This window comes from Molossus molossus, unplaced genomic scaffold, assembly GCF_014108415.1.
Source record: "Molossus molossus isolate mMolMol1 unplaced genomic scaffold, mMolMol1.p scaffold_m16_p_8, whole genome shotgun sequence".
Taxonomy (NCBI): domain Eukaryota; kingdom Metazoa; phylum Chordata; class Mammalia; order Chiroptera; family Molossidae; genus Molossus; species Molossus molossus.
In genome coordinates, this window is record NW_023425402.1 from 6,482,653 (window position 1) to 6,507,336 (window position 24,684).

A 24,684-nucleotide genomic window follows, 5' to 3' on the forward strand; every position below is an offset into this window, starting at 1 on the left:
AGATGTGCTGTAAGAGGCCTTTGTTCCTTTGGTGAGCCCTTCCCTGGGGCAGCAGACAGCCACCATATCTGGGACTCCAGCAACCTGGCTCACACTGGTTGCCCCGCCCTGCTGACTCCCTGAGGCCCCGCCCCACCCAACTTTCAGGCCCACCCAAGCTGTTGCCACTTGCTTAACCATAGGATTGGCCTGACTTGGATCCTGCTTCAGGTTTTCCTAAATTTTTTCAAACGAGCAGCATCTGGTCTCAGCTAGCCCCATACCGCCCGTTAAGTAATACACAGAAACAAACACAGGGAGGCAGCCAAAATGAGGAGACAAGAAACAGGTCCCAAATGAAAGAACAGAACAAAACCCCAAGAAAAGAACTAAGCGAAATGGAGATAAGCAACCTAACAGATGCTGAGTTCAAAATACTGCTTATAAGGATGCTCAATGAACTCAGTGAGGGCCTCAAGAGCATAAAAAAGGACCAGTCAGAAATGATCGATGCACAGTTAGAAACGAAGGAGGCTTTAACTGAAATAAAGAATAATTTACACAGCTTCAGTAATAGAGTACATAAATCCAAGGAGCAAACTATTGATTTGGAATATAAAGAAGCAAAAAAACACCCAATCAGAACAGCAAAAAGAAAAAAGAATCCAAAAAAATGAGGATAGTGTAAGGAGCCTCTGGGACAACCTCAAGCATGCCAACATTCGCATCTCGGGGGTGCCGGAAGGAGAAGAGAGAGAACAAGAAATCAAAAACCTGTTTGAAACAATAATGGCAGAAAATTTTCCTAACTTGGTGAAGGAAACAGACATACAAGTCCAGGAAGCACAGAGAGTCCCAAACAAGATGAACCCCAAGAGGCCCACACCAAGACACATCATCATCAAAATGCAAAAGGTTCAAGACAAAGAGAGAATCTTAAAAGCAGCAAGAGAAAGGCAGCTAGTTACCTACAAGGGAGTTCCCATTAGGCTGTCAGCTGATTTCTCAAAAGAAACTTTGCAGGCCAGAAGGGAATGGCAAGAAATATTCAGAGTGATGGAAAGCAAGAACCTACAACCAAGATTACTCTATCCTGCAAAGCTGTCATTTAGAATCGATGGCCATATAAAGACTTTCCCAGACAAGAAAAAGTTAAAGGAGTTCATCACCACCAAACCGTTATTATATGAAATGATGAAGGGTCTTTTTGAAGAAAAAGATAAAATATACGAACAAACAAAATGGCAATGAACACATATCTATCAACAATGGAATCTACAAACAAAATGAACAGATAGAACAGAAACATTCTCATAGATACAGAGAACATTTTGTTGGTTGCCAGATGGGAGGGAGTTTGGGGGAATGGGTGAAAAAGGTGAAGGGATTAACAAGTACAAATTGGTTGCTAAACTGACAAACCTCAAAGGGAAGGGGGCTGGGGGGGTGGGAAGAAATAAACCAAAGAATTTATATGCATAACCAATGGACACAGACAATAGTGTGGGAAAAGGCGGGAGGGAGGTGGGAGTGGGGAGGAGGGGGTCAATGGGGGGGAAAATGTGGAACATCTGTAATACATTCTACATTCAACAATAAAGATTTAAAAATATATATAAAATAAATAAATAAAAAATAATAAAAATAAAAATAAAACACTATAATCACTCAAAGCAAACCCTTCGGAGTCCATCCACAGGGCGTGCATGGTCAGAGCGTGCGTGGTAGAAGCTGCACGGCATTGACGAGAGCGCGCAAAGATCTGAATAACTGAAAGATAGACCATGCTCAAGGGTTAGAATGTTCAACATAGTAAAGATGTCAGTTCTTCCCACACTGATACACAGGTGTAACAACACCTGTCTAAACCTAGCAAGGTTTCTGTGGTTCAGACAAGAGCAGTCTGTAGAAGGCAAAGGGACCAGAACAGCTCAAAACAACTTTGAAAAAGAATAAAGTGGGAGGGCTCAGTCTACTAATTTCAAGACTTACTATACAACGACAGCAGTCAATACTGTGTGATAGTGGCAGAGAGACAGACAGATAGATCAATCAAACAGAAGAGACAACCCAGAAAAAGACCCACACAAATATCCGATTGATTTTTAACAAAGGCACAAAGCAATTTAATGGAGGAGAGCGACTTGCCAACAAATAATGCTGGAGTATTTGGACATCCATAGGCTCAAAAAAGTACCTCAACCTAAGCCTCATACTTTATATAAAAATTAATTCGAAATGGACTTAAATATAAAACATAGAACTATAAAACTTTTAGCACAAAACAGGAGAAAATCTTTGGGATCTAGGCCTAAGCAAAGAGTTCTTAGGCTTGACACCCAAAGCACAATCTGTAAAAAGAAAACCTGAGAGCCCTGGCCGGTTTGGCTCAGCGGTTAGAGCGTCGGCCCACGGACCAGAGACGCAGGTTCGGTTCCCGCTAAGGGCACGTATCTTGGTTGCAGTTTGTCCCCGGCCTTGGTTGGGGTCACGTGGGTGGGCAACCACTCGATGTGTCTCACATCGCTGTTTCTCTCTCCCTCCCTCCCACCCTATCTGAAGATAAATGCAAGTGTCGAGTGAGGATTAAAAAACAAAAACAAAAAACCCTGAAAAATTGGACTTCGCAATTAAATTCTGGGGCATCAACAGACACTATCAAGAAAGTGAGCTGCCTATCCATAGAACAGGAGAAAATGTTTGCAAATCATATATCTGACAATAGTATCCAGAACATATAAGAAACTCTTCAACTCAACAACAAACAACCCCATTCAAAATTAGGCAAAGGATGAAAATAGACATTTGGCCAAAGACATACAAGTGCCTAATAAGCACATCAGATGCTCAATGTCACTAATCATTAGAGAAACGCAAATTGTAACCACAGTGAGATTCCACTTCACACCACTAAGATGCCTACAGTTTTTATTTTTTTAATCTTCATCCAAGGATATTTTTCCACTGATTTTTTTTTTTTTTTTTTTTTTTTTAGATAGAGTGGAAGGGAGGGAGGGAGAGAAGAGAGAAACATCAGTGTGAAAGAGACACATCCATTGGTTGCCTCCCCCATGACTCCACCTGGGCCAGGGATCAAATGCCCAACTGTGGTATGTGCCCTAGATTGGAAATCGAACCCGAGACTCTGGTCCACAGGCCGACACTCCAACCACCTGAGCCAAACCAGCCAGGGCCAAAATTTTTTTTTTTTTATCTTCACCCGAGGACATTTTTTCCATTTTTTATTCAGACAGAGTGGGAGGGAGAGCGAGGGAGAGAGAGAGAGAGAGAGAGAGACATCGATGCGAAGGGACACATCGAGTGGTTGCCACCCGCACGACCCAACCGGGGCCGGGGACAAAGTGCAACCGAGGCACATGCCCTTAGCGGGAACTGAACCCAGGTGTCTCTGGACCACAGGCCAACGCTCTAACCACTAAGCAAAACGGGCCAGGGCCCAAATTTTTTTTTAATAAGTTTTGGTGAAAATGTGAAGTCAGAACCCTCATACACTGCCGGGGTGGGGTATAAAATGGTACAGCCACAGTGGAGAACAGTTCTAGTGGTTTCTCAATAAAGTAAACATAGAATTATTATATGACCCACCAGTTTTACTCCAGTGTATTCCCTAATCAAAAGCATTAAAAACAAGTGTTCAATCAAAGCTTGTACACAGATGTTCACGGCAGCACCATTCACAAAAGCCAAAGGTGAAACAAGCCCTGTGTCCATCAACTGATGAGGCAGACCCTATAATGGAATGTTATGCAGCCATAAAAAGGAATGAAGTACTGATGCATGCTACATGATAAATCTTTAAAGCACATAAAGTGAAGGAAGCCAGTAACAGAGACCTCATATCATATGACTCTCTGGAGTCAGAAAGTCTGCTGGAGCAGAGAGCAGGCCAGGGGCCACCAGGGCTGCGGGGAAGGACGGGTGAGAAGCAACTGCTCAGTGGGAGTGGGCCTTCCTCTCGTGGCCGTCATACAACACTGCACAGCTTGTGACTGATGGTAGGTCTTGTGTGTGTTCAGCACAACTTTAAATGTCTGCCCCTCAGACCATGTGCGTGTGAGTGGAACTCTCCTTGGTCAGGTCAGGGTCTCTGTGTCGTCTGTGGGAAGCGCAAGAAAATAACAAAATGCCTTGGTTCTCCTGTCAGGGGTGTCCGCCCACACCAGGTGGCTTGTCACTGGGTCCCTTCAGAGCACTCTGCCTCTGAAAGAATGAGAATTTCAAAATGTGGGTTTCTAAAAATTCAATTAATTGTTGCAAATCAGAGACTGCATCTAGGCAAGCCTCCCTGTTTATGAAACACATTCCTTTTTCTGGGCTTCCCCACCCTGAGGGTTCTGGCTACAAGACTGGAAACTGAAAGGCCCAGGCCTCCCAGCCTTCTGGGCAGTCGCACCGGGGCCTGGCCGTCTCGCGTGGGCTCTGCTCTCGGAGGGAACCCTGGGCTAACGGACCTCAGTCTCCTCCAGTTCCTCCCAGATGAAGTGTTACACTAGCTCCCTCCACCTCCTGAAACGGGGAGAACCGGGTGTCCCTTCACCTGACCTTGAGAGCACATATATGAATTTCCATGTTCTCTCTGCATGATAAAAAAAGGGCCAAATCTGAACGGAGCATTCTCCTCATTTCAGGCGTACTAGGTCGGGGCTGGGCTGCGGCAGTCACCCTGAGATGGTGGCTGGGTCTCCACCAGCCCAGCCATTCAGGACACCTCTCACCCGGCTGCCAGCAGGAGCTCACAGCCAGAGCTGCCAGTCAAGGCCCACAGTGGGAGGGCAGAGCTGCCCCCCCCCCCCCCGCCCCGCGGCCCACAGCTCCTCTGTCCAGAAGGCCTCGGCTTAGAGCTGGAGGACAGGAGACTCTCGGCCAGAGAACAGGACCAAGGGAGAAGATGACTTGAGTGAGTCTCTGGCCTCACTGACCAAGCCTGAACTCTGACCCTTGAGAGACATCCCATGAACTCTGCAACCTGGGACCAGTCCGCATGCAGCAGCCAACACCCATTTCATCCGGGCTGCACCACTTCAGACCCCGCCATGTGCTGACTTCTCGCTGCACCATTGAAACCTTCCGGGAGTTGGGCCCTGAAGAGGAGGTTCCTAAGGACTTCTTTCAACCATGCCCAATCCTGAGCTGAACTGGACAAAACAGATTTCTAACTTCCAGAGAAGCCCTTATTCTCGCATTTGGACGACTGCACAGAAAGTTGAGAGCCCTCAGCCAAAGGCTTCGCCCTCAGACAGACAATGCACCCGGGCGCTGGCCCTTCGGCTCTGCCAGGGCTGCAGCACAGGGGGCGTTTGCTTGCAGTTCACAAGTTTATTAGGGAGTGAGTTTGGGCCAGTTGGTGTTTACAAGCTTCATCACTACAGGGCTGGTACTGGCCGCAAGAGGGAAGCAGGCTTGCTGCTTTGCTGGTCACTGGTGATGTCACCCCAGGAAAATGGCGGGGTTCTCTCCTGGGCCCAAGGTGCAGGGCTCAGCGCTGGTGCTATCAGAGAGACTCCACTTCTGTTGGCGGTGCCTGGCTTGGGGGGAGGAGGGTTTTTAGGATCTCCGTGTAGTAGGGGCCAAACACCTGCTGATTGTGGTGTGTTAGGTTGACAAACTTTTGGCCCAGTTCCGCCAGCTCTGCCTCAATGAGAGTGAGGCCTCCGGGGAGGTCTAACAGAGAGCGCTGCACACCAAGAACTAAACAGCATCTGAGAAACAAATGGATCCGCTGATCTGTGGCAGGAGAAACAGTGAGAAGGGAAAGGGCGGATGACTTGCAAAGAAAGGCTGCCCAGTACTGGCCCAGGCTCTGGTCAGCTGATCCTGCTCCTCATTCAGCTACACACAGGGAGATGTGTTCTTTGCGGGGAAAAGGGTTGCTGTCTAGTTCCCAAAAACAAAGCAAAGAAAACTAGAGGGCTGGTAAATTTTTGACGATTCCAAAGCTTACTTAAGTATCCATCAGTTAGAGCCTGAGTATCTGACATAACAGGAGGGCCTTGGATGGACCTTCCAGATCTTCCAGATGACTGAGGTCAGCAGCAGGCCCAGTTCACAGCCTCCCTTCCAACATGGGGGGGGGGCACCCCTGCCCTGGGAACAGGTCCACAAGCATGACTCAGCATCAGTTTCTTGTTGACATGGAGTGAATGTCACATGTCTTAGACTGCCGTCAGAAAATGACCAAGAAGGTCAGGGATGACCTATCCAGGTTGGTTGGACAGTATGTCACACCTAGAAGTCATGAATTCCTGGGTGCAAATCTTCCTTAAAACCACAGTCAGTCTTTAAACTCAAAATGATGTATTTTTACCCTAGCCAGTTTTGCTCAGTGGTTAGAGCATCGGCCTGTGGACCAGAGAGTCCCAGGTTCGGTTCCCACTAAGGGCATGTACCTTGGTTGTGGTTCGTCCCCAGCCCCGGTTGGGGTCATGTGGGTGGCAACCATGTGATGTCTCTTTCTCATTGGTGTTTCTCTCTCTCTGTTCCTCCCTCTCTCCTTCTTGCCATATCTGAAGATAAATGCAAAAATGTCCTTGGGTGAGGATAAAAATAAATAAATAAAAATAAAAAAGATGTATTTTCACCCTAGCATTTTGAAAAACGAAAGCCCAAACAGTGATCGTGCCCTTTTACTGCTAAGCGGCTCAGTGCTGACTTCCAGGGTTGATCAACCTCTCCCACAGCCCCGCCCCCCCCACCCCCGCGGGCACGCTCACCAATGACGCTGCGCACACAGCTCTCCTTGAGGGCGATGTCCTGGAGCTGTCCCATCAAAGATGCTGTGCTGTCGCTGCTCAGAGCAGCAAGGCCCATGTTCCTGAGGCTTTGGTGGATTTCCTGAGACACCTGCTCACTCACAGTCAGCATGGCCTCCTCAGGCCTAGACCACGAAGGAGAGTAAGCTGATACCCACCAGGGGGCGCCAGCATCGGCCCAGAGCCTGGGAAGCTCCAGGCCTGACACTGGGGCCCCTCCTGCCCTCACCCAGCCCCCGGGAGCAGCGGTGCCCAGTGGGTAGGTTCTGTGTCTTCACACTTACTCTCAAGATACCAACGATTCTCTACATATGACACCACGTTCTACTACTTAGTAACTAAGATAAACTAAAATCAACTCCAGACAAGCATCTGGTTCCGCCCTGGGATCCACCCAGCATTCCTTAGCCCCGTGGCATTTATTTTCTGTATGTTTGTATATACATTTTAAAGATTTTTGGGACATTTTCCATGGCCGTGTCACCGATTACAGCAACACACCTGGCCTCCGGAGCCCGCTGGGGACACCCTGCCCGGCACCGTCCGATCAGTGCTGCTGCCTGACCAGCTCCTCCTGCACACACGTGAGTCCAGCCACTGTCGGCCACTCACCCCACAGCGACTCCTCTACAGCAGACAAGATAATGAGTCGTTTGTAGCAAACTAGCCTCCACTCTACTCTTCTTGGAAGAAAGTTTTCTTTTTCTTTGTCACAAACCACAAGGCCAGTTAGAGAAAGACACCAACACTCTCCGTGGATGGTCCCAAAGGGCCTTTCTGTGGTTTGTGGTGGAACGTAAGCAAGCATCCCACATCCTCCCACTTGTTGTCTCCCCTGAAAAACAATCGGCGCAGCTCACCTGGAATCAAACTCTTCCAGGAGGGCTTTGGTTCTGCGTTTCAGCCTATCCACAAACCGAGGCGAGCCAAACAGGACACTGCCAGAGAAGCTGCTGGCCACCAGCAGGACTGAGGCCAGGACAGTGGAGCGGCGCAGCTGGGCCTCCAGCTCCTGCAGCCGGGCTCTGTCCCTCAGCAGCGTCTGCAGGCACAGGACAGGTGTCAGACGGAGGGTCCTGACGGAGGTCCCGGACACGACCCACAGGGCAGCGCCCCACACGCCTACCTCAGGGAACTCTCTGTTGTCAGGGTCCCAGAGCAGAAGGTTCAAGAAAGCCTGGGACAACACCATTGTGGGGCTGAGGGGCTCTGGGCTGCTGGCTGCCTCGTTTGGAGAGGGGCAGGCCACGCCGGAGGGGTCGGGGGCATCGGGGCAAGCTGGAGGCCGCGTGCTGAGGTCTGCTGCCGCGCGGCTGAGCCACTTGGTGGTGTGGTCAAGGAGACCTGGGACAGGGTGGAGAGCGGGCTTCACGACTAAGGTCTTCCCCAGATATTCCCCTGGCCAGTAACTCATGCCGACGGGGGGCTGCCTTCCTGTCCTAGGTAACCGGTCCTTCTCCCTCCCCACCTGAGGAAGAAAGTGTGTTCCTAAGAGGAGGCAGAGCACCCTCCAGCATCCCGAGATCAGACCGGTCCCATCTTCCCACGCCTGTCCCCAGCCACACACACCCGGCTGCTTGCTGAGGCGCTCCTGGAACCGGGCCCGCTCGTGCTGGATGGAGTGCTCCTGCGGGTGGGGCTGGCGGCTCTGGATCGTGTAGGTCATCATGTCCCTCCTCATCAGGCCCAGGACCTGGAAGATCCCTCTGACCGAGCAGAGAGCGTAGTTATGCTAGGGAAGGAAACCCGGTGAAGGGCTCCTGCCTATGGAGCTGTTAAAGCCCAGTGTTCTAGAACCAGAGGGCTTTCAGGCTCAGTCCTGCCTCTTCCACTTACAAGATGACATGGGGCCCGAACCCAAGGTCCAGAGTAAGAGAGCAGCAGAGGGGGACTGATGCCTCTGGACCTTGAAGGCTCTGAGCCAGACCTCTTTCCACAACAGTCATTCTGGTGTCTCTTACAAAGGGAGTCGGTGGAAGCACACACACACACACACGCCAACAATTCTCTCTGGGAGGTGGGATTGTAGGTGATGCTAATTCTGGGTCAATTACTTTTTAAAAATTTTTATTGACTTTAGAGAGAGGGAGGGAGAAAGAGAGAGGGAAACATCGATTTGCTGTTCCACTTACTTATGCATTCACTGTGCTGGCTCTTGTCTGCACACAGGGGATCGAGCCCACACTTGGTGTATTGGACGATGCTCTAACCAACTGAGCTACCCAACCAGGGCTGTGAATCTTTTTTTTAACTCTTTGGATCTGGATCTCAGTTTCCACAGCTATGAAAGAGGCCTAACTTCTCACTCCTGCCCTCTCACATTATATGAACTTTGACAAGAAAACTTGGGAAAGCGATGTTTGAACTTCTTGGAAGAAAAGACTGCACACACTAATGTGTTACGGCAGGATGTTATACAGGGCCCAATCCATCCAAGGACAGCCAGAGGGCCTGGCGAGGCCATCTCTGGAAAGGAAAGCTAACAGGCCAGAGAGGAAGAAGTCAGGTCTTCAGCAGGGAAGAGCTGGTCGGCCAAGACAGGGGCTGCTGTCCGGTGTGTGGTCACAGGAGGCAGGTCTCGGGGGACAGTAACCAGGTCTCTCACCTCAGCAGCCGAGCAGAGTCTGTGATGCTGTCTAGGTTCTGCACGGCCTCGTCCCGAACTGGTGCACACAGCAAAGTCATCATGCTGGTGATGTACTTAGAGAGACGAAGGACATTCAGGGCCCCACGTTCCGCTTCCTGCTTGAGGAAGCCCGAGTCCAGAGCTTCTTCGATCTCACTTCTTAGGCGGTTCTGGCGCGGCAACAGCAACGACAGCAAGATCTGTCCAGGAAAGAAAGTCAAAGGGGCTGCACTCTGTTCAGAGCCCAAACCTGCTCTAACAGAAACCCTGTTAGCCAAACATATCCCAGCCTGTGGCCTTTTCTGATTAGAGAAGGAGCGAGAGAAACATCAGTCTGTGGAATCAAACCCAAAATCTGGGTGTGTGCCGGACTGGCAGTCGAGCCCGTCATCTTTCAGTCCGCGGGATAATGCCCCCCCACCAAGCCACGCCAGCCAGGGCCCAGCCTGTGTCTTTGAAAGGTTAAAAAGTCAGGTCCTTGCCCAGCCGGTGTGATTCAGTGGTTAGAGCGTCGGCCTGCAGTCCAGAGAGACCCGGGTTTGGTTCCCGCTGAGGGCACGTACCTCTGTTGCAGTTTGTCCCCGGCCCTGGTTGGGTCGTGCGGGTGGCAGCCACCTGATGTGTCCCTTTCACATCGATGTTTCTTTCTCTCTCTCCCTCCCACTCTATCTGAACAAAAAATGAAAAAGTATCCTCGGGTGACGATAAAATCAATCAATCAGAAGTCAGGTCCTTGCCCGGCTGGTGTGGCTCAGTGTCAACCCATATGCACCAACAGGTTGCCGGTTCGATTCCCAGTCAGGGCACATGCCCATGTGGGGAGCATGCAAGAGGTGGCCAGTTGATGTTCTCTCTCATCAGTGTTTCTCTCTCTCTCTCCCCCTCTCCCTTCCTCTCTCTCTAAAATCAATAAAGAGAAAAAAAAAAAAAAACCTGGCTGGTTTGGCTCAGCAGTTAGACTGTCGGCCTGTGGACCAGAGAGTCCTGGGTTCGGTTCCCACTAAGGGCACGTACCTCGGTTGCAGTTTGTCCCCGGCCCCAGTAGGGGTTGTGTGGGTGGCAACCAGTTGATGTCTCTCTCTCACATCGATGTTTTTCTCTCTCTCTCTCTCTTCCCTCCTCTCTCCCTCCCACTCTATCTGAAGATAAATGCAAAAATGTCCTCGGGTAAGGATAAAAAAAAAAAGAAGTCCTGCCTGGCCAGTGTGGCTCAGTGGACTGAGCGTCATCCCATGGGCTGAGAGGTCCCGGTTTGATTCCTGGTCAGGGCACATGCCCGGGTTGTGGGCTTGATCCCCAGTAGGGGGAATGCAGGAGGCAGCCGATCTATGTTTCTTTCTCACATCGATGTTTCTATCTCTCTTTCCCTTCCTCTCTCTCTAAATAATCAATAAAAACATATTAAAAATAAAAAAGAAGCCAGGTCCTGCACTGGCTGCTGTTGCTCAATGGTCAGAGTGTTGGTCTGCATGATGTGCGAGTTTGATTCAAAATCAAGGGCATGTACTTTGGTTGCAGGTTCCATTCCCAGCCCCGGTCAGGGTGAGTATGGGAGGCAACAGATGTCTCTCAGTCTCTCTTTCTCTCTCCCCCCTCCTTCTCTTCTGCTATCTCTTAAAAAAAAAAAAGTCAATGAAAAAATATCCTTGGGTGAGGATTAACAAATAAAAAAGAAGTTGGGTCCCTGAATTTTCTAGAGGGTACTATTATCTTTATTTAGGGGCCAATAAAAGATCAAGGCTTGCCCTGGCCAGTTTTGCTCAGCGGTTAGAGAGTGTTGGCCCGCGGACCAGAGAGTCACAGGTTCGATTCCCATCAAGGACACGTACCTCAGTTGCAGTTCAGTCCCCAGCCCTGGTTGGGGCCATGCAGGAAGCAACCAATCGATGTGTGTGTATGTGTCTCTCTCTCCGCCTCCCACTCTATCTGAAGATAAATGGAAAAGTATCCTTGGGTGAGGATTAAAAAAAAAAAAGATCAAGGCTTTAGGGCAGTGGTTCTCAACCTTCCTAATGCTGTGACCCTTCAATACAGTTCCTCATGTTGTGGTGACCCCCAACCAAAAAATTATTTTCATTGCTACTTCATAACTGTAATTTTGCTACTGTTATGTCTTAGGCGACCCCTGTTAAAGGGTCGTTTGACCCCCAAGGAGGTTGCGACCCACAGGTTGAGAACCGCTGCTTTAGGGGATCAATTACAACAATATATTTTCTACGCAGAGTGAGAAAGAGAGAAACAAAATCAAGGTGTGTGGTGAGAAGAAACTCAGTGCAACAGATATGACACGCTCCTTCATGCGCGAGGAGACTCCTCATTCTGAAAAGAGGTATGCTTGAGTTGCACCTCAGAGAGCAAGGAGGAAACAGACATAGGAACTGTTAGGAGTCACTGAACATAGCTATTAACCTGAAAGTGTAAGTTCCCTGGGAACAGTCCCTGCTTCACCCAGGTGGCTGTGCAGCAGAGCACCTCGGGGTCGAGGGGTGGGGCTCAGTGATCACTGGTTCAATTGAAGGAATATCGTGTTGTCATACCAAGATGCCGTCTGTTTCGCTTCATCTTAAGCAAATGAAATGAAAGTTGCTCCATGCCGTCCACTGAATGGTAAACCACGCCGGTGTTCACTGGGAGCCTCTCAGTTCCAAGTCCGCCGTCCGTGCTCCGCTGTGAAGGCAAGGCTGCTGGTGCCACGTTCGTTCTGTGAGCAGAGGGTGCTACAGAGGGACTGCGGGAAGAGGTCGTCCTGCGGGTCGTGTGCTCCCGGCAAGCCCCTGGCACACAGCTCCTCTGTTCAAATTACTGACTGGTCTCTTCATCCTCAGACCCTGACTGATACAAAACGGGTATGACTGAGGTTCAAACTCAAATGGCTATCTGTCTATTGGTCCTCGTGAGCAGCAAGTAGCAAGTATTTCATGCTTTAAATGCCTCAGAAAGACTGGCAGACTGGAGGATGGCAGAGTCCCACAAAATGCAGCTGCCCGTCAGCTCGGGGAAGCCGGCAGAGTGCAGAGGTCTGCTCCTGGCGCGGGGTCCTCCAGGCGAGGCAAGCCCTGCACCTCCCCCGCCCACTATGAAAAGAGCACACCACCTGTGGGCAGCGAACACCATGGTGGAGCTCTGTGGTTGAAAAGACCCTGGAATCAATTTGAGAAGTCATGTGACTGACCCTAAATTCCCAGCTGGGCAGTCACCCCCCAGGAGTATAACTTATTTAGTAAAAGGTTTATCTTCGCCATAAGCAAGTGCTGTCCACTGTTCTTGTGCATCTAAGTTAGCACACCTCTGAGATGCCAGAGTGATCCACTTTTCCAGACCCCTCAACGGAGCACAGACTCTTGATAACTATTATCTTTTTTACCTGCCCTCCTTAATTCCAATGTACAACTGCAAAGGACAACTGCAAAATTGTCCTTCTCCGGAGCACTTGAGGTCTTTCTTCCTGGCATGTCATCAGTTTGACTCAAATACATTCAAACTCTTATTTTTAAAAAATCCTCTACAGTTTTGGACATTCTGATGCAACACCCATTTACAGTCACTCATAAGGTTGCCAATTTCAAGCGGAAACCAGAGCCCGAGTAGGCTCTGCAGCAAGTGCAGGCTGCCACACAAGTCTCTCCACCTCTTGGCCTTACGATCCAGCAGGTTCCTGATACTCTGAAACTTGAAGTGTCGGTGGCAGGGAGGGATGCTGTGCAGAGCCTCTGGGAAGCACCCATAGGAGCAGCAGCACAAGTCTCTAGGGGGCTGGAGCAAATCTATGCATAACTGTTTGCCTTTTGAGAAACAGTTCCTGCCTTGCTCCTGCCTTGGCAGAAAAGTAACACCTCACCATAGGACGTCAGGTGACCATGTGGTCTGAGCGTCCCAGGAGGAACTAGGTGTTGTCTGGGCCACCTAGCAGTGAGACTGGGTGTCTCAGAGTGCAATGTGTGCAGAACCTGCACATGGAAGCTGAGCGGCCAAGGGGGTCAAATGTGACATTTATCCATTTATTGTCTCTCAGCTCCAAATCCATCCTTTTCTCTGCTCTGAAAAAATGAAGTCCTTTCAGATGGTATATTATAAGCTTCATCTGTAGAGGGCACTATTAGTTTCTCTGCAGCATAACACGTTACCAAATTGCTTTAAAAAGCATATACCTTTGTTATCGCACAGCTTCTGTGGGTCAGGGGTCCAGGCAGCTCAACTGGGTCCTCTGTTCGGGGTCTCACAAGGCTCTAGTAAGGTGTCAGCTGGGTTCATTCAAACTGTTGGCTGAGTTCAGTTCCTTATACCATAAACTTAAGGGCCCAGCTTCTTATCAGCTGTTGGTTGGATGCTGGTCCTAGAGGCCACCTGCATCTCCTTGCCATGTGGCCCTCTCCCTAGGCAGTTGGCAACTTACCTGTTTGCTTCTTCAAGGCCAGCAGGAGAATCTCCAGTCTGCTAAGACACAGTCTGAAGTAATGAAATGTGACATCCCACCACCTTTGCCATATTCTGTTGTTTAGAGGAAAGTTACAAATCTCGTCCACACTCAAGGAGAGAGTATCATCGAAGCATGTGGATCGCTTGCGGGGGCACCTTAGGGTATGCCCACCACGTACTAGAAAGACACTGCAAAGGCAGGAGCCTTCCTCTCCTTCTACAATGCGCCCTTGGCAGGCTCCTACAGGGTACGTGCTGCGCCAGCGCCCGGCTCCCACGCCTGAGCGGCATTCCTGGGGCCAGGCTCCTGCAGTGCACGGTGGTCAGCAGCACACACAGGCCAGCAACTTCACCGGCACAGCTGTGCCCTCACAAAGGAATCTTTGGGTGCTCTGTGTCAGCCTAGGGGTGTGGTGGAGTCTCCTTATACCTGATATTCCAGTATTCTTTAGATTCTCTTTGCTTCTTACTAGCCCAAGCCCTCATTTCTCCAATTCTTTGTTACAATAATTTTTATATTAAAACTTGTTGAAATTACAGTGTGATTTCTGTCTACAGATAAGATTCTGACTGATTCATGAACCATGCTCAATTAGAATTTGCTAGCAACTAACATTTGAATGAGCTGGAAAGTCTAGGAAATTTACACCTACAAATGGAAGCTTGGTAACTCACCTACTCACCTCTTTAATTTCTTTCAGAAGTTCAAGAGCACAACTGAAGTCTGGGGGAGTTGCTGATAGCTGCTCTTTAAGGTGATCCCAAAAAGCATTGTGCATTGTCTCCTTGGCCTTGCCTTCCAGACTGTAAGAGGGTTAAACAGATACATTACTTTCTCTATCCAAAAACTACCATAAGGTCATTATCTCCTAAGCCCCACACAAACAGTGTTTGATATAAAAAAAAACATTATATTGACAGGAAAAGGTCAAGAACTATGTTTGGACAGCAACAGAGTTGAACAGCTGGGGTCAGACTCAAAGTCAAAGGCATCAGCAAAGCCTTCCAGAAGCTCCCCAACATCCCAGGTCAGCCCTCCCTCTGCAGAAGGAAGAACCCTGAACAGAGGTCAGGTGGAGCTTAGCAATGACTTTGCATCTAGCCTAGATAATATGTGACTTGGTTTCTATTTATGTATAAATACAGCAATGAACCAAAGGATCTTTCATTGTCTTCTCGTCCTCATATCTAGGGAAGGATTCTCCCTCTTTGATTACACCTAAATACCCACAGATATTTCCAAATCCAGGTCTAAACTAAATTCACTATCTTCCTCCTCCAAATGTGTTCCCCGGTCTCAGTGCCACTCCCACGTCCCAGTCACAGAAGCCAGAAAGATCGGTCTCTTTTTTTCCCCTTAAAAAAATAGAAGTAGCCCTGGCCGGTTTGGCTCAGCGGTTAGAGCGTCGGCCTGCGGTCCGGAGAGACCCGGGTTCGGTTCCCGCTAAGAGCACGTACCTTGGTTGCAGTTTGTCCCCAGCCCTGGTTGGGTCGTGTGGGTGGCAACCACTCGATGTGTCACTTTCACGTCGATGTTTCTCTCTCTCTCTCTCTCTCCCTCTCACTATATCTGAACAAAATATCAAAAAATGTCCTCGGGTGAGGATAAAAAAAAATATATAAGTAAAGGCAATTCAATTTAGGAAGGATAGTCTTTTCAACAGTGGTGCTGGAACACATGGACATCCACATGCAAAAATATAAATGTAGACATAGACCTTATACTGTCCACAGATAGATCACAGACCTAAATGTAAAATTATAAAACTTCTAGAAGATAACTAGAAGAAAATCTAGGTGACCTTAGGCTTTGCAATGACTTTAAGGTACAATACCAAAAGCAAGATCCAAGAAAGAAAGAATTGGTAAGTCGCACTTCATTAAAATTAAAAAGTTCTACTTTGTGAGAGACACTGTTAAAAGAATTTAAAGACAAGCCACAGACAGTCTTCACTAAACACATATCTGATAAAGGACTGTTTTCCATAATATACACAGAACTTAAAAACAAACAACTGATGCCCTGGCCGGTTTGGCTCAGCGGTTAGAATATCAGCCCACAGACCAGAGTGTCCCAGGTTTGGTTCCCACTAAGGACACAAACCTCGGTTGCAGTTTGTCCCCGGCCCAGTTGGGGTCGTGTGGGTGGCAACCACTCGATATGTCTCTCTCACATCGATGTTTCTCTCTCTCTTTTCCTCCCTCTCACCCTCCTGCTCTATCTCAAGATAAATGCAAAAACGTCCTTGAGTGAGGATAAAAAACAAACAAACAACCAAATTGTATTTTATTTATTTTTTTAATAATTTTTTCCCTTTATTGATTTTAGAGAGAGAGGAAGTGAGAGAGGAAGAGAGAGACATCGATGAGAGAGAACATCGACTGACCGCCTCCTGCATGCCCCCAACTGGGGATCTGACCCACAACCTGGGCACGTGTCCTGATTGGGACTCGAACCGGCGATCTCTTGGTACATGGGTCAATGCTCAAACACTGAGCCACACCAGCCAGACCAAACAACTGAATTTTAAAATGGAGAAAGATATGAACAGACATCTCACCAAAGAACACATACAGATGGCAAATAAGTATATGAAAAGATGCTCAACACTTATGTCCTTAGGGAAATACAAATTAAAATAAAGATGAGATATCGGCACACAACTATCTGAAAGTCCAAACGCTGGAAGGATGCGGAGCAGCAGCATTCCCTGGCTGGGAGTGCAGACGGTGCCGCCCTCTGGAGGAGAGTTCAGCAAGTCCTCACAAAACCAATCCTACTCTTGCTACACGAGCCAGGACCATGCTCCTCGGTATTTACTCAGATGAGCTGAAACTATGTCCACACAAAAACCTGAGAATGGAGGTTTATAGAGCTTTATTCAAAACTTGGAAGCAACCAAGATGTGTTCTGCGGGTGAGTGGATGAATGGAATGTTACTGTGCTGAGAGGATATGCTCTCTCGACCCCCACAGACACAGAGCGGGGATGCGCACCGCTGAGTGAGAGAAGCCAATCTGAGAAGGCTGCCTACTGGTGTGAGTCCAAACACAGGACTTTCTGGAAGCCTATGGAGACATATAAACATCACTAGTTCCCAAAGACTTTGTGGGGAGGAAGCGAGGAATGAACAGGTGGAGCTCAGTGGATTCTTAGGGCAGTGAAATTACTATGTATGATACAGTAATGGTGGATACCTGACATTATACATTTTCAAAACTCGTAGTATATGCAACACAAAAAGTGAACCCCAGTGTGAACTATGGACTGAGTGAACAGTGAGGTGTTACATGGGACAGCCCACTGTAACAAGTGCGCGGCACTGATACAGGATGTGAGTGATGGGGGCATGTGTGGGCACTCTCCGTAATTTCTCATCGTTTTCTGTAGAACTAAAACTACTCCACAAAAATTAAGTCTATTAATTTTTAAAAAGAAATTACAGGAATCAATTTTCCTTTGAATATTTTCTTAAGTGATGTCTTGTCTTTGTCCAACAGAGTTATGCTAATAAGAAAAAGAACTATTTGAAAATTCTGAGGCTATAGCTAATCATTTCCAAATAGGTATTGGTTGTCTTGAATTAAACATCCACCCTTTAAAATACAGTAGTAGCCCAGCCAGTGTGGCTCAGTGGTTGAGCGTCGAACCATGCACCAAGAGGTCACTGGTTCAATTCCCGGTCAGGGCACATGCCCAGATTGTGGGCTAAATCCCCAGTGGGGGGCATGCAGGAGGCAGCCAATCGATGTTCTCTCTCATCAATGTCTCTCTCTCCCTCTCCCTTCCTCTCTCTAAAATCAATAAAGAAAAAAAAGAGTTTTAAATACAGTAGTAATGCATGCTCCTTGTAAAAAGAAAAAAAAAAGATGAACAAACAAGTCAAAGTTCCTCTCCTACACACAAATCTCAACCATCAGAGGTAACCAACTATTTGTCTCATGGTCCAGTGTGCACTGGACTGTGCTCTGCTCTTTCCTTCTCATCCACCTCCAAGTCCACACGTTTTGCTTACTAAATGTCTCTGGAGCTCATCCCCTCCTACCATCATCTCTTACCTGGACTACTGCCATAGTCTCTTAACTGGTCCCCTGCCTTCAGTCTTGTCTCTTTTTAATCTGTTCTCCATCAGTTCATTCTAAAACCAATGATTTTTCTAAGATGCAATTCTGATCATGATGTCATGCTCCTTTAAAGTCCTTTAAGGGCTTTACCAGCAGCATAAATGGCTTATACGGTATGATCCTTCCTGACTTCACTCTGCCTCCCTTTCAGTATAGCTCCTCCTGCCTCCTGCACAACCACACCAAACCCTTGTAGGGAACTGAGCACATTTCACCACCACGCTGTGCCTCCAACATGTTTCCTGTGCCAGGAGCAGCCTTTCTCACCTACAGCACCTGGAAAGCACCTATTTATCCTCTAAGACTCAAGTCTTTGTAGGCAAAATCTTCCTCCATGGCAAATCTCTGCTCCTCCTTAGGCAGCTGATCACACTCATTAAACTCCATGCACACAACTCATCAGTTACTTTGTTATTCACCTGTCTCCCCTGTGAAATCTTCCTGACAGCAAAGACGGTGCCTTGCTTCTCCACAGCTGTAATGTGTCTAGCCCTAGCCTGCAGCCTCTGCCTGCCACGCAGTAAGGACTCAGTGAACGCCTGATGAATGGTGCCCGCACACGCGATTTCCTTTAGGAACCTACAACTCCAATTAACAGCATCGTGCCAGCCCAGAGTAAAGCCAATTGCCCATAATGAGTAACTTCAAACTCCATTTCAGCCTTTTCCCAGAAGTAAATTTCGTATCACCTTACTTGAAAACAGCTCCGAATAGTTCTATTTCCCTGCTTCACTCTGCCTCTGGTTTCCTGCACCTACTGCCCCGCCCCACTCCTTGGCACACCCCTGTAGCAGACCTCCACTCTCCCTGTTCCATTTTCCTCCTCTCCTGCCAGCAACAAACACATCTAAGCAGTGAGGGAGGTGCTAGATCTGGATTTGAGTGAAAAGCTGTCCCAGGGAAGCTGTGCTTGGCATGGACACCTGTTGGCACCAGGCAGGGGTAAATCAGAGCATGAAGACCAGGGCAGCAACTGGGACAGAGAAGGGCACTTTAGTAAGAGTCCCTGAAGGTGCAAAATACCATTTAAGGTTGCTGACCAACCACTGTCATTATTTACCAGGCCACTGGCAGGAAATTAGAACTGTTTAAAAATGTAAAATCTGACAGTAAATTTGCTGCCTTAACTGCCAATAAGTAGCAAAGCCATTCAGTTCATACTTATTGAAGGGTTCTTATTTATTGCAATGTCAATAGAACTAAGGGAAATTAAAATAAAGCTTGAGTATTATTTATCAACAAGGTTATGATCCTAATTCATAAATTAAGCTGATTATGAAGACAGAAAAAAAGAGTTGAAAAGGCCACTATAAGAAAATGAATCTTGTTATCTGTGCATTTTAATCTGCAATCACTCAAAAGTGTAACTGATAGGAGCTATGTGTAGGCAGCTGATAAAATGACCCCAGAGATTTATATTTCCTGGTATTCACACCCTGGTGTAATCCCTTTTCCTGGAGTGTGAGCTGGGTTCAGTGACTCCCTTCTAGGGAACAGAATGGAGCAGAGGCTGACTGATTTCTCTTAGTGAGGGAAGCCAGTGGTCCACAGTGAGCGGCCCTGTGGGGAGGGCCATAGGGCCATGTGGCCAGGGCTGAGGGAAGCTCTGGCCAATAGTCAACAGACCGACTACAACCTCATGACAGACCTTGAGCCAGAGGCACACTTAAACCATGCCTGTTCCCAACCCATAGAAACTGTGAGATAATGAATGCTATTTTAGCTGCTAAATTTTGGGGTAATTTGTTATGCAGCAATAAACAGCAACCCAGGCTACTTCCTCCAAAATCTGTCAGCGAAGATCTGAAATCCACCTCTTCATATTTTATTAACTGGGGTCCCAAAGCGAACATTCCAACAATAATTGCTTTGTTTCACTCATTAAATAAAATTTGCTTCTTGATCTTCTGGTACTAAGTGGTAACTGATCACTCTTCTATTTAATTGTTGAGACCTCTTAAGGCTAATATTCAAACACTGATTGCATTATTAAATAAAAATGCTTCAAGTCTGATCAGAAGCCATTAGTGCTAAACACCTACACCAAAATTAGTAAAATGGGAAAATCAGAAGAGCCTGTACCTGCTTGGAGGTAAAACCTTCTCTCCCCTGTGGAAATCATGATTCATCCCAATCTCGTTGCTCGGCTTGGAAACATCGTTACCTGTATCTATCAGACCTGTGACAGAAAGAACTTATGGTGGACAATGGTGAAACCGCAAGAGTCTGAATTACTAGTTTATTTAGAGATTCACTATACTGAGTAGGCCCCAGATTGGATTCGAACTGATCTTACACAAACTCATTCAGCCATTCACATCTTTTCTGTTTTCTGAACTCCGGGCCCCATGACCATGCCCCTCAGGAGTCCAACATGGGGGTAAGGAAGGACAAAGGTTACTTTTTAAAAAACAGAAAGTGAAAGTGATTAAAATATAAAGTAAAATAATAATTAAGCTGCAAAGAACCAATTTATTTTCAAAAACAAACACTATGATAAGCACATATTAGGATTCCACACTATTCTTCCTGCACTTGATAAAGTTAAATTCTCCATATAGATGGTACTGAATGGTGCCAACGTCATCTGGTCTTCTAAAGCAGCAATCTCCCACATTTTAGGATTTCACAGACTAACAAAGTTTACAAAAAGATTCTGACAACTTGCCATCTTTTTGTTTAGCCGTAAACGCACAGCGAAACAAGCAAATAAGCAAATGAAAAGCCCACTCTACCACCACCAAAACCACGCAAGGACGGTGTAGCCTCCAAAAGAGCAGGGGGAACCCTGTCAGAATAAAGGATAGTCCTTCAAATGGAATCAATTTAGCTTCAGGAAAAACTCATTCCAGTATCTTTATTTCATTTTACTAAATATTGCTAAGAATTTTGTCACAAACCAGCACTAGCATTGGGCACCACCGTTCTCAGCTTAGTCATGACTCAGCTGACAGCGTTCTCCTGTAACCGGCATATATGGTAGTTATGTGGATTACTTGGCATATAGAACAGAGCTGCACACAACAAACCACTTTTCTCACTCTCTTTCAATGAAGCTTCGCAATGTGTTCACAGAAACGTAGTTTGCTCCTAGACGTGGAGGAGACACTAATGAACTAAGATTGGCCATGACTTGATCATTGTTGAAACTGGTGATGATTAAATGGGGTTCATTATTCTAACCTCTATTCTTTTGTAAATGTTTATGTTTTCCATTTGTAAAAAGATTTAATGATGAAAAAAGGGAAAAGTTATTGCAGAAAGGAGGTCACATAAAAGAATGCCTTTGTTTTTAGATGATACATGATGACGTTTTTAGAGGTACATGACTCTAACTTATTTTCCATGAGAAAAAATATATAGAGTGCCCTGGCCGGTTTGGCTTAGCAGTTAGATTGTCGGGCCCACGTACCTAAGAACTATGGTTTGATTCCCAGTCAAGGGCATGTACCTCAATTTCCAGCTCTATCCCCAGCCCTGGTCGGGGTCATTCGGGAGGCAACTAATCAATGTGTCTCTCTCACATCGATGTTTCTCTCTCTCTCTCTCTTTCTTCTTCTCCCTCTCTTCCTCCCACTCTATCTAAAAAAAAATCAATGGAAAAATATCCTCAGGTGAGGATTAAGAAAAAACACATATAGGGAGAGAGCATACACAATGTGATAGAAATGTTAACAATGTGGGCATTCACTGTATGTTCTTTTTGACTTTTCAACAAATTTAAAATATTTCAAAATAAAAAGTTAAGGAGAAAAGATTTGTAGAATTTACCAGTTTCTGCTTAGGTAAACATAAGGTGAATTGAACCTTAAGTGGACACTTGAAGTTCCCTTTATTTTCTCAGCCTCTCTGAAATCTTTAGTTCCAGCCAAAATGACTAAACACAGTCAAATATGTAAATAGACTTTCCACTAATTTGAAATGACAACTAAGAGACAATCTTCAGAGATCTGGCTATAGCTGCTCATTGAAGGACGGAGGGAAATATGCACAGAAACCCTTTCCAATGACAACAAATCCCAGGTCACGGCCTGCTCAGACAAGACTCGCTCACCACAGCTCTAATGTTCAGGAAAGAAGAGGCTCAAACAGAAAGCAGAGGTAAAATGCAACTAAGGTAGGTTTTTAAAATCCAGATCTCAAGGATAAAGACATTTTCAAGATAATATAGTAACTAACTTAACCAAATCAACCTAGTATATAAAATTTCCAATTTACTTATTTTTTATTGGAATTTGGTTATTTTACTGAGAGTTGTCTTGCCTATGGATTCATTTAAGTAGCCACCTTAAGAACTTAAATTGCTTACATTGTATTTACAAAAAAAAAAAAAACTGGACTTTTACCCCACATCAGGTTCCTATCTACTGAATACTATTTCCAATCAGGATTCCAAAGCACCCAGTTTGGGCTTTAGTGCCAGTCGGTTATCCAGCAGCGACCCCACGTGGCTACAAGAGAAACAAAGGTAATTCAACCTAGCAGCAGGGCCTTGAATTTTTTCCATTTGAATCTTCAAGAATTCATGTTGTTGGATGTAGGTCTTCAGATGGGTGACTAGTTAAATTCTCTGGAGATTATTATAAGAGAAAGTCAGGATAAGTCCCAGTGAGATTAGACCAACTGAAGTGACCAAAGGAACACAGGAGGACATACAGTATAAGAGGGGAGTATGAGCCCAGGGCAGTATTACTTCTTGAGAAAATGAAGCACCAAGAGAACACAATTCCTGTCTGGGGTCATTTGGGTTCTTTAAACTCTACCTACCCCAGGTGTCTGCCATTTTCCACCTACAAACTGAAAATACAGTAATAACAAAGATAGCTTTGTCCTGACTCAGCCTCAGGATGGAGTCTCAGGTATGGCGCTGGGGCTCAGAAATGGAGCAGCGGCCTCTGCTAGCACGTCTGTCTGGGAGAAAGTTGCCCCCAGCTCTGCCCTGATGCGGGACAATTCCGTTCTTCCCGGTATGTCTCTGGGCCTTTCCAGCTGCTGCCCCAGCGCTGGAACCTTTCCCAACCTGACTGCGACCTGCAGAATTTCCAGAACTCTCTGGGTGCCCTAATCTGGTGTTCGCAGTATCAGTCACGTGGAATGCTATCTTCTCTACAGAGAAAAAAAGAGCAACCTGAACTGACTCAGCCTCAGATCTTGCCCCATTCAAGTAATCACGCTTCAGTCACTTCTTGCTACAGGACCAAAATTCTTTGAGGACCTTGTGGTCAACAGGGGGCCTGGAGACTGGGGTGGGGGGAGAAGGGCAAGTCAAAAGCGAGGAACGGTGATGGTGACGAGAGAACTGTGAGGCTGCGGCAGCTGCAGACCCGTAAGTGGCTCCTTCCAACAGGACCCACACGAAGCGCCCGAGGGGCGACGGGGGCCCCAGGGCAGGACCTACGAGGAGGTGGGTCCTCGGGGCTGCTCTTGTCCTCCTGGGTCGGTCCTGGTGTTTCGGGCCTACAGGCGCCGCGCTCTGCATCGCCAGGGTCCTGCGGGGGCGCGTGCTCCTCCACGTCCTGCATCTTGCTGGCGGCACCTGGGTGGGGCTGAATGGCGCGCCGTTGGCGCCGGGGCCGGGGCTTTCCAACTGCCCAGGGGCTCTGGGGCCCGGCCGTCACGCCCGACCTGGACAAACCAAAAGAAGGCAGCTTCGGGGTCGCTCCGGGGACAGCCAGGGACAAAGCAGCCTCGAGGAGGAGGGACAGGGGCTCAGAGTGAGGTCGAGCGTTGGAGGCGCAAAGGGGAAGCAGAGCCGCGGGGCGGCGCGCTGGGCAGGCCCTGCCGCCCGCCAGGCGACCTCCCGGCCCGACGCGGCCTCCCCAGGCCCGCTCGGCCCCGGCAGCAGGGGGAGCCCGGGCGCCGACGTCCTCACCTCCTCCCGCCCGACTCGCCGCCCAGCCAGGAGCGGGCTCCGCGGCAGCGCGGCCTCGAGGCTCGGGCCGAACCACCGCGGCGGCGGGGGCGCTGGGGGGAAGTCCGGGATTTGGAAACAAACCGCTGCCCGTCTCCCGGGGCAACGGGACGGGTCACGTGCTGGCCCAGCCGCCGCCGCCGCCGCCGCCCTCGTGGGCACGAAGCCACCCAGGCTCTGGTTCCATTGGTGGCTGGGGCCGTCCCTGCATGACATCCCCCGGCCCTCACCACAAAGGTCACCTGCAACTGCGTAGGAAGGGAAGGGGCACTCGGTTTTCCTCCTCCTCAGCCGGTCTCTCTGGCCCCAGAGCGCGCGGTGAGAGGGCCGCGCCCCCTGCCAGGTGTGGCCCCGGGAGCCGTGCTGCCAGGTGCTGCGTCCGCCGCGCCTGCGTGCTGCGAGCTCCGCCCGCTCCGGCCTGGGCCGCGGGGCCTGGGCTGCGAGCTCCGCCCGCTCCGGCCTGGGCCGCGGGGCCCGGGCTGCGAGCTCCGCCCGCTCCGGCCTGGGCCGCGGGGCCTGGGCTGCGAACTCCGGCCGCTCCGGCCGCTCCGGCCTGGGCCGCGGGGCCCGGGCTGCGAGCTCCGCCCGCTCCGGCCTGGGCCGCGGGGCCTGGGCTGCGCCCGCCCGGCTCCGGCCCCAGGCCCCCGGCCTTTCCCGGCGCTGGCTCGGCTCTGTTGCCCCTGGACGGATGTGCGGGCCTGGGCGACCCCTTCCCCTCCGGTGCCTGCGCTCTGGGGAAAGATGAAAAAGCTTCCACGCCACACTCCCATCCTTATTACTCTGACTTGACTTCTTACCACAGAAGCTTACTTTAAAAAATAAATAAATAAAAAGATGAAAGTAGTGCCCGTAAGACA

The 24,684-nt window shown here is 48.5% G+C and overlaps 1 protein-coding gene across 3 annotated transcripts; it reads right to left on the bottom strand.

The window, feature by feature from the left end:
- Positions 1-5,491: 5,491 nt before the first annotated feature.
- On the bottom strand, positions 5,492-23,438 carry TCP11 (t-complex 11). Of its 3 annotated transcripts, none has more exons than XM_036248933.1 (9): positions 23,315-23,438; positions 19,999-20,095; positions 14,475-14,595; positions 9,355-9,575; positions 8,319-8,455; positions 7,876-8,093; positions 7,610-7,791; positions 6,711-6,874; positions 5,492-5,724 (listed from the first exon to the last, which is right to left on the bottom strand). In XM_036248933.1, exons 1-9 carry the CDS (start codon positions 23,436-23,438, stop codon positions 5,492-5,494), a joined length of 1,497 nt encoding a protein of 498 aa, XP_036104826.1. The 3 variants fall into 3 exon arrangements, with proteins under 3 accessions (XP_036104826.1, XP_036104825.1, XP_036104827.1); XM_036248932.1 differs by having other exon boundaries at positions 19,999-20,110; XM_036248934.1 differs by lacking the exons at positions 19,999-20,095; positions 23,315-23,438 and having other exon boundaries at positions 9,355-9,545; positions 14,475-14,570.
- Between the last annotated feature and the right edge of the window lie 1,246 nt (positions 23,439-24,684).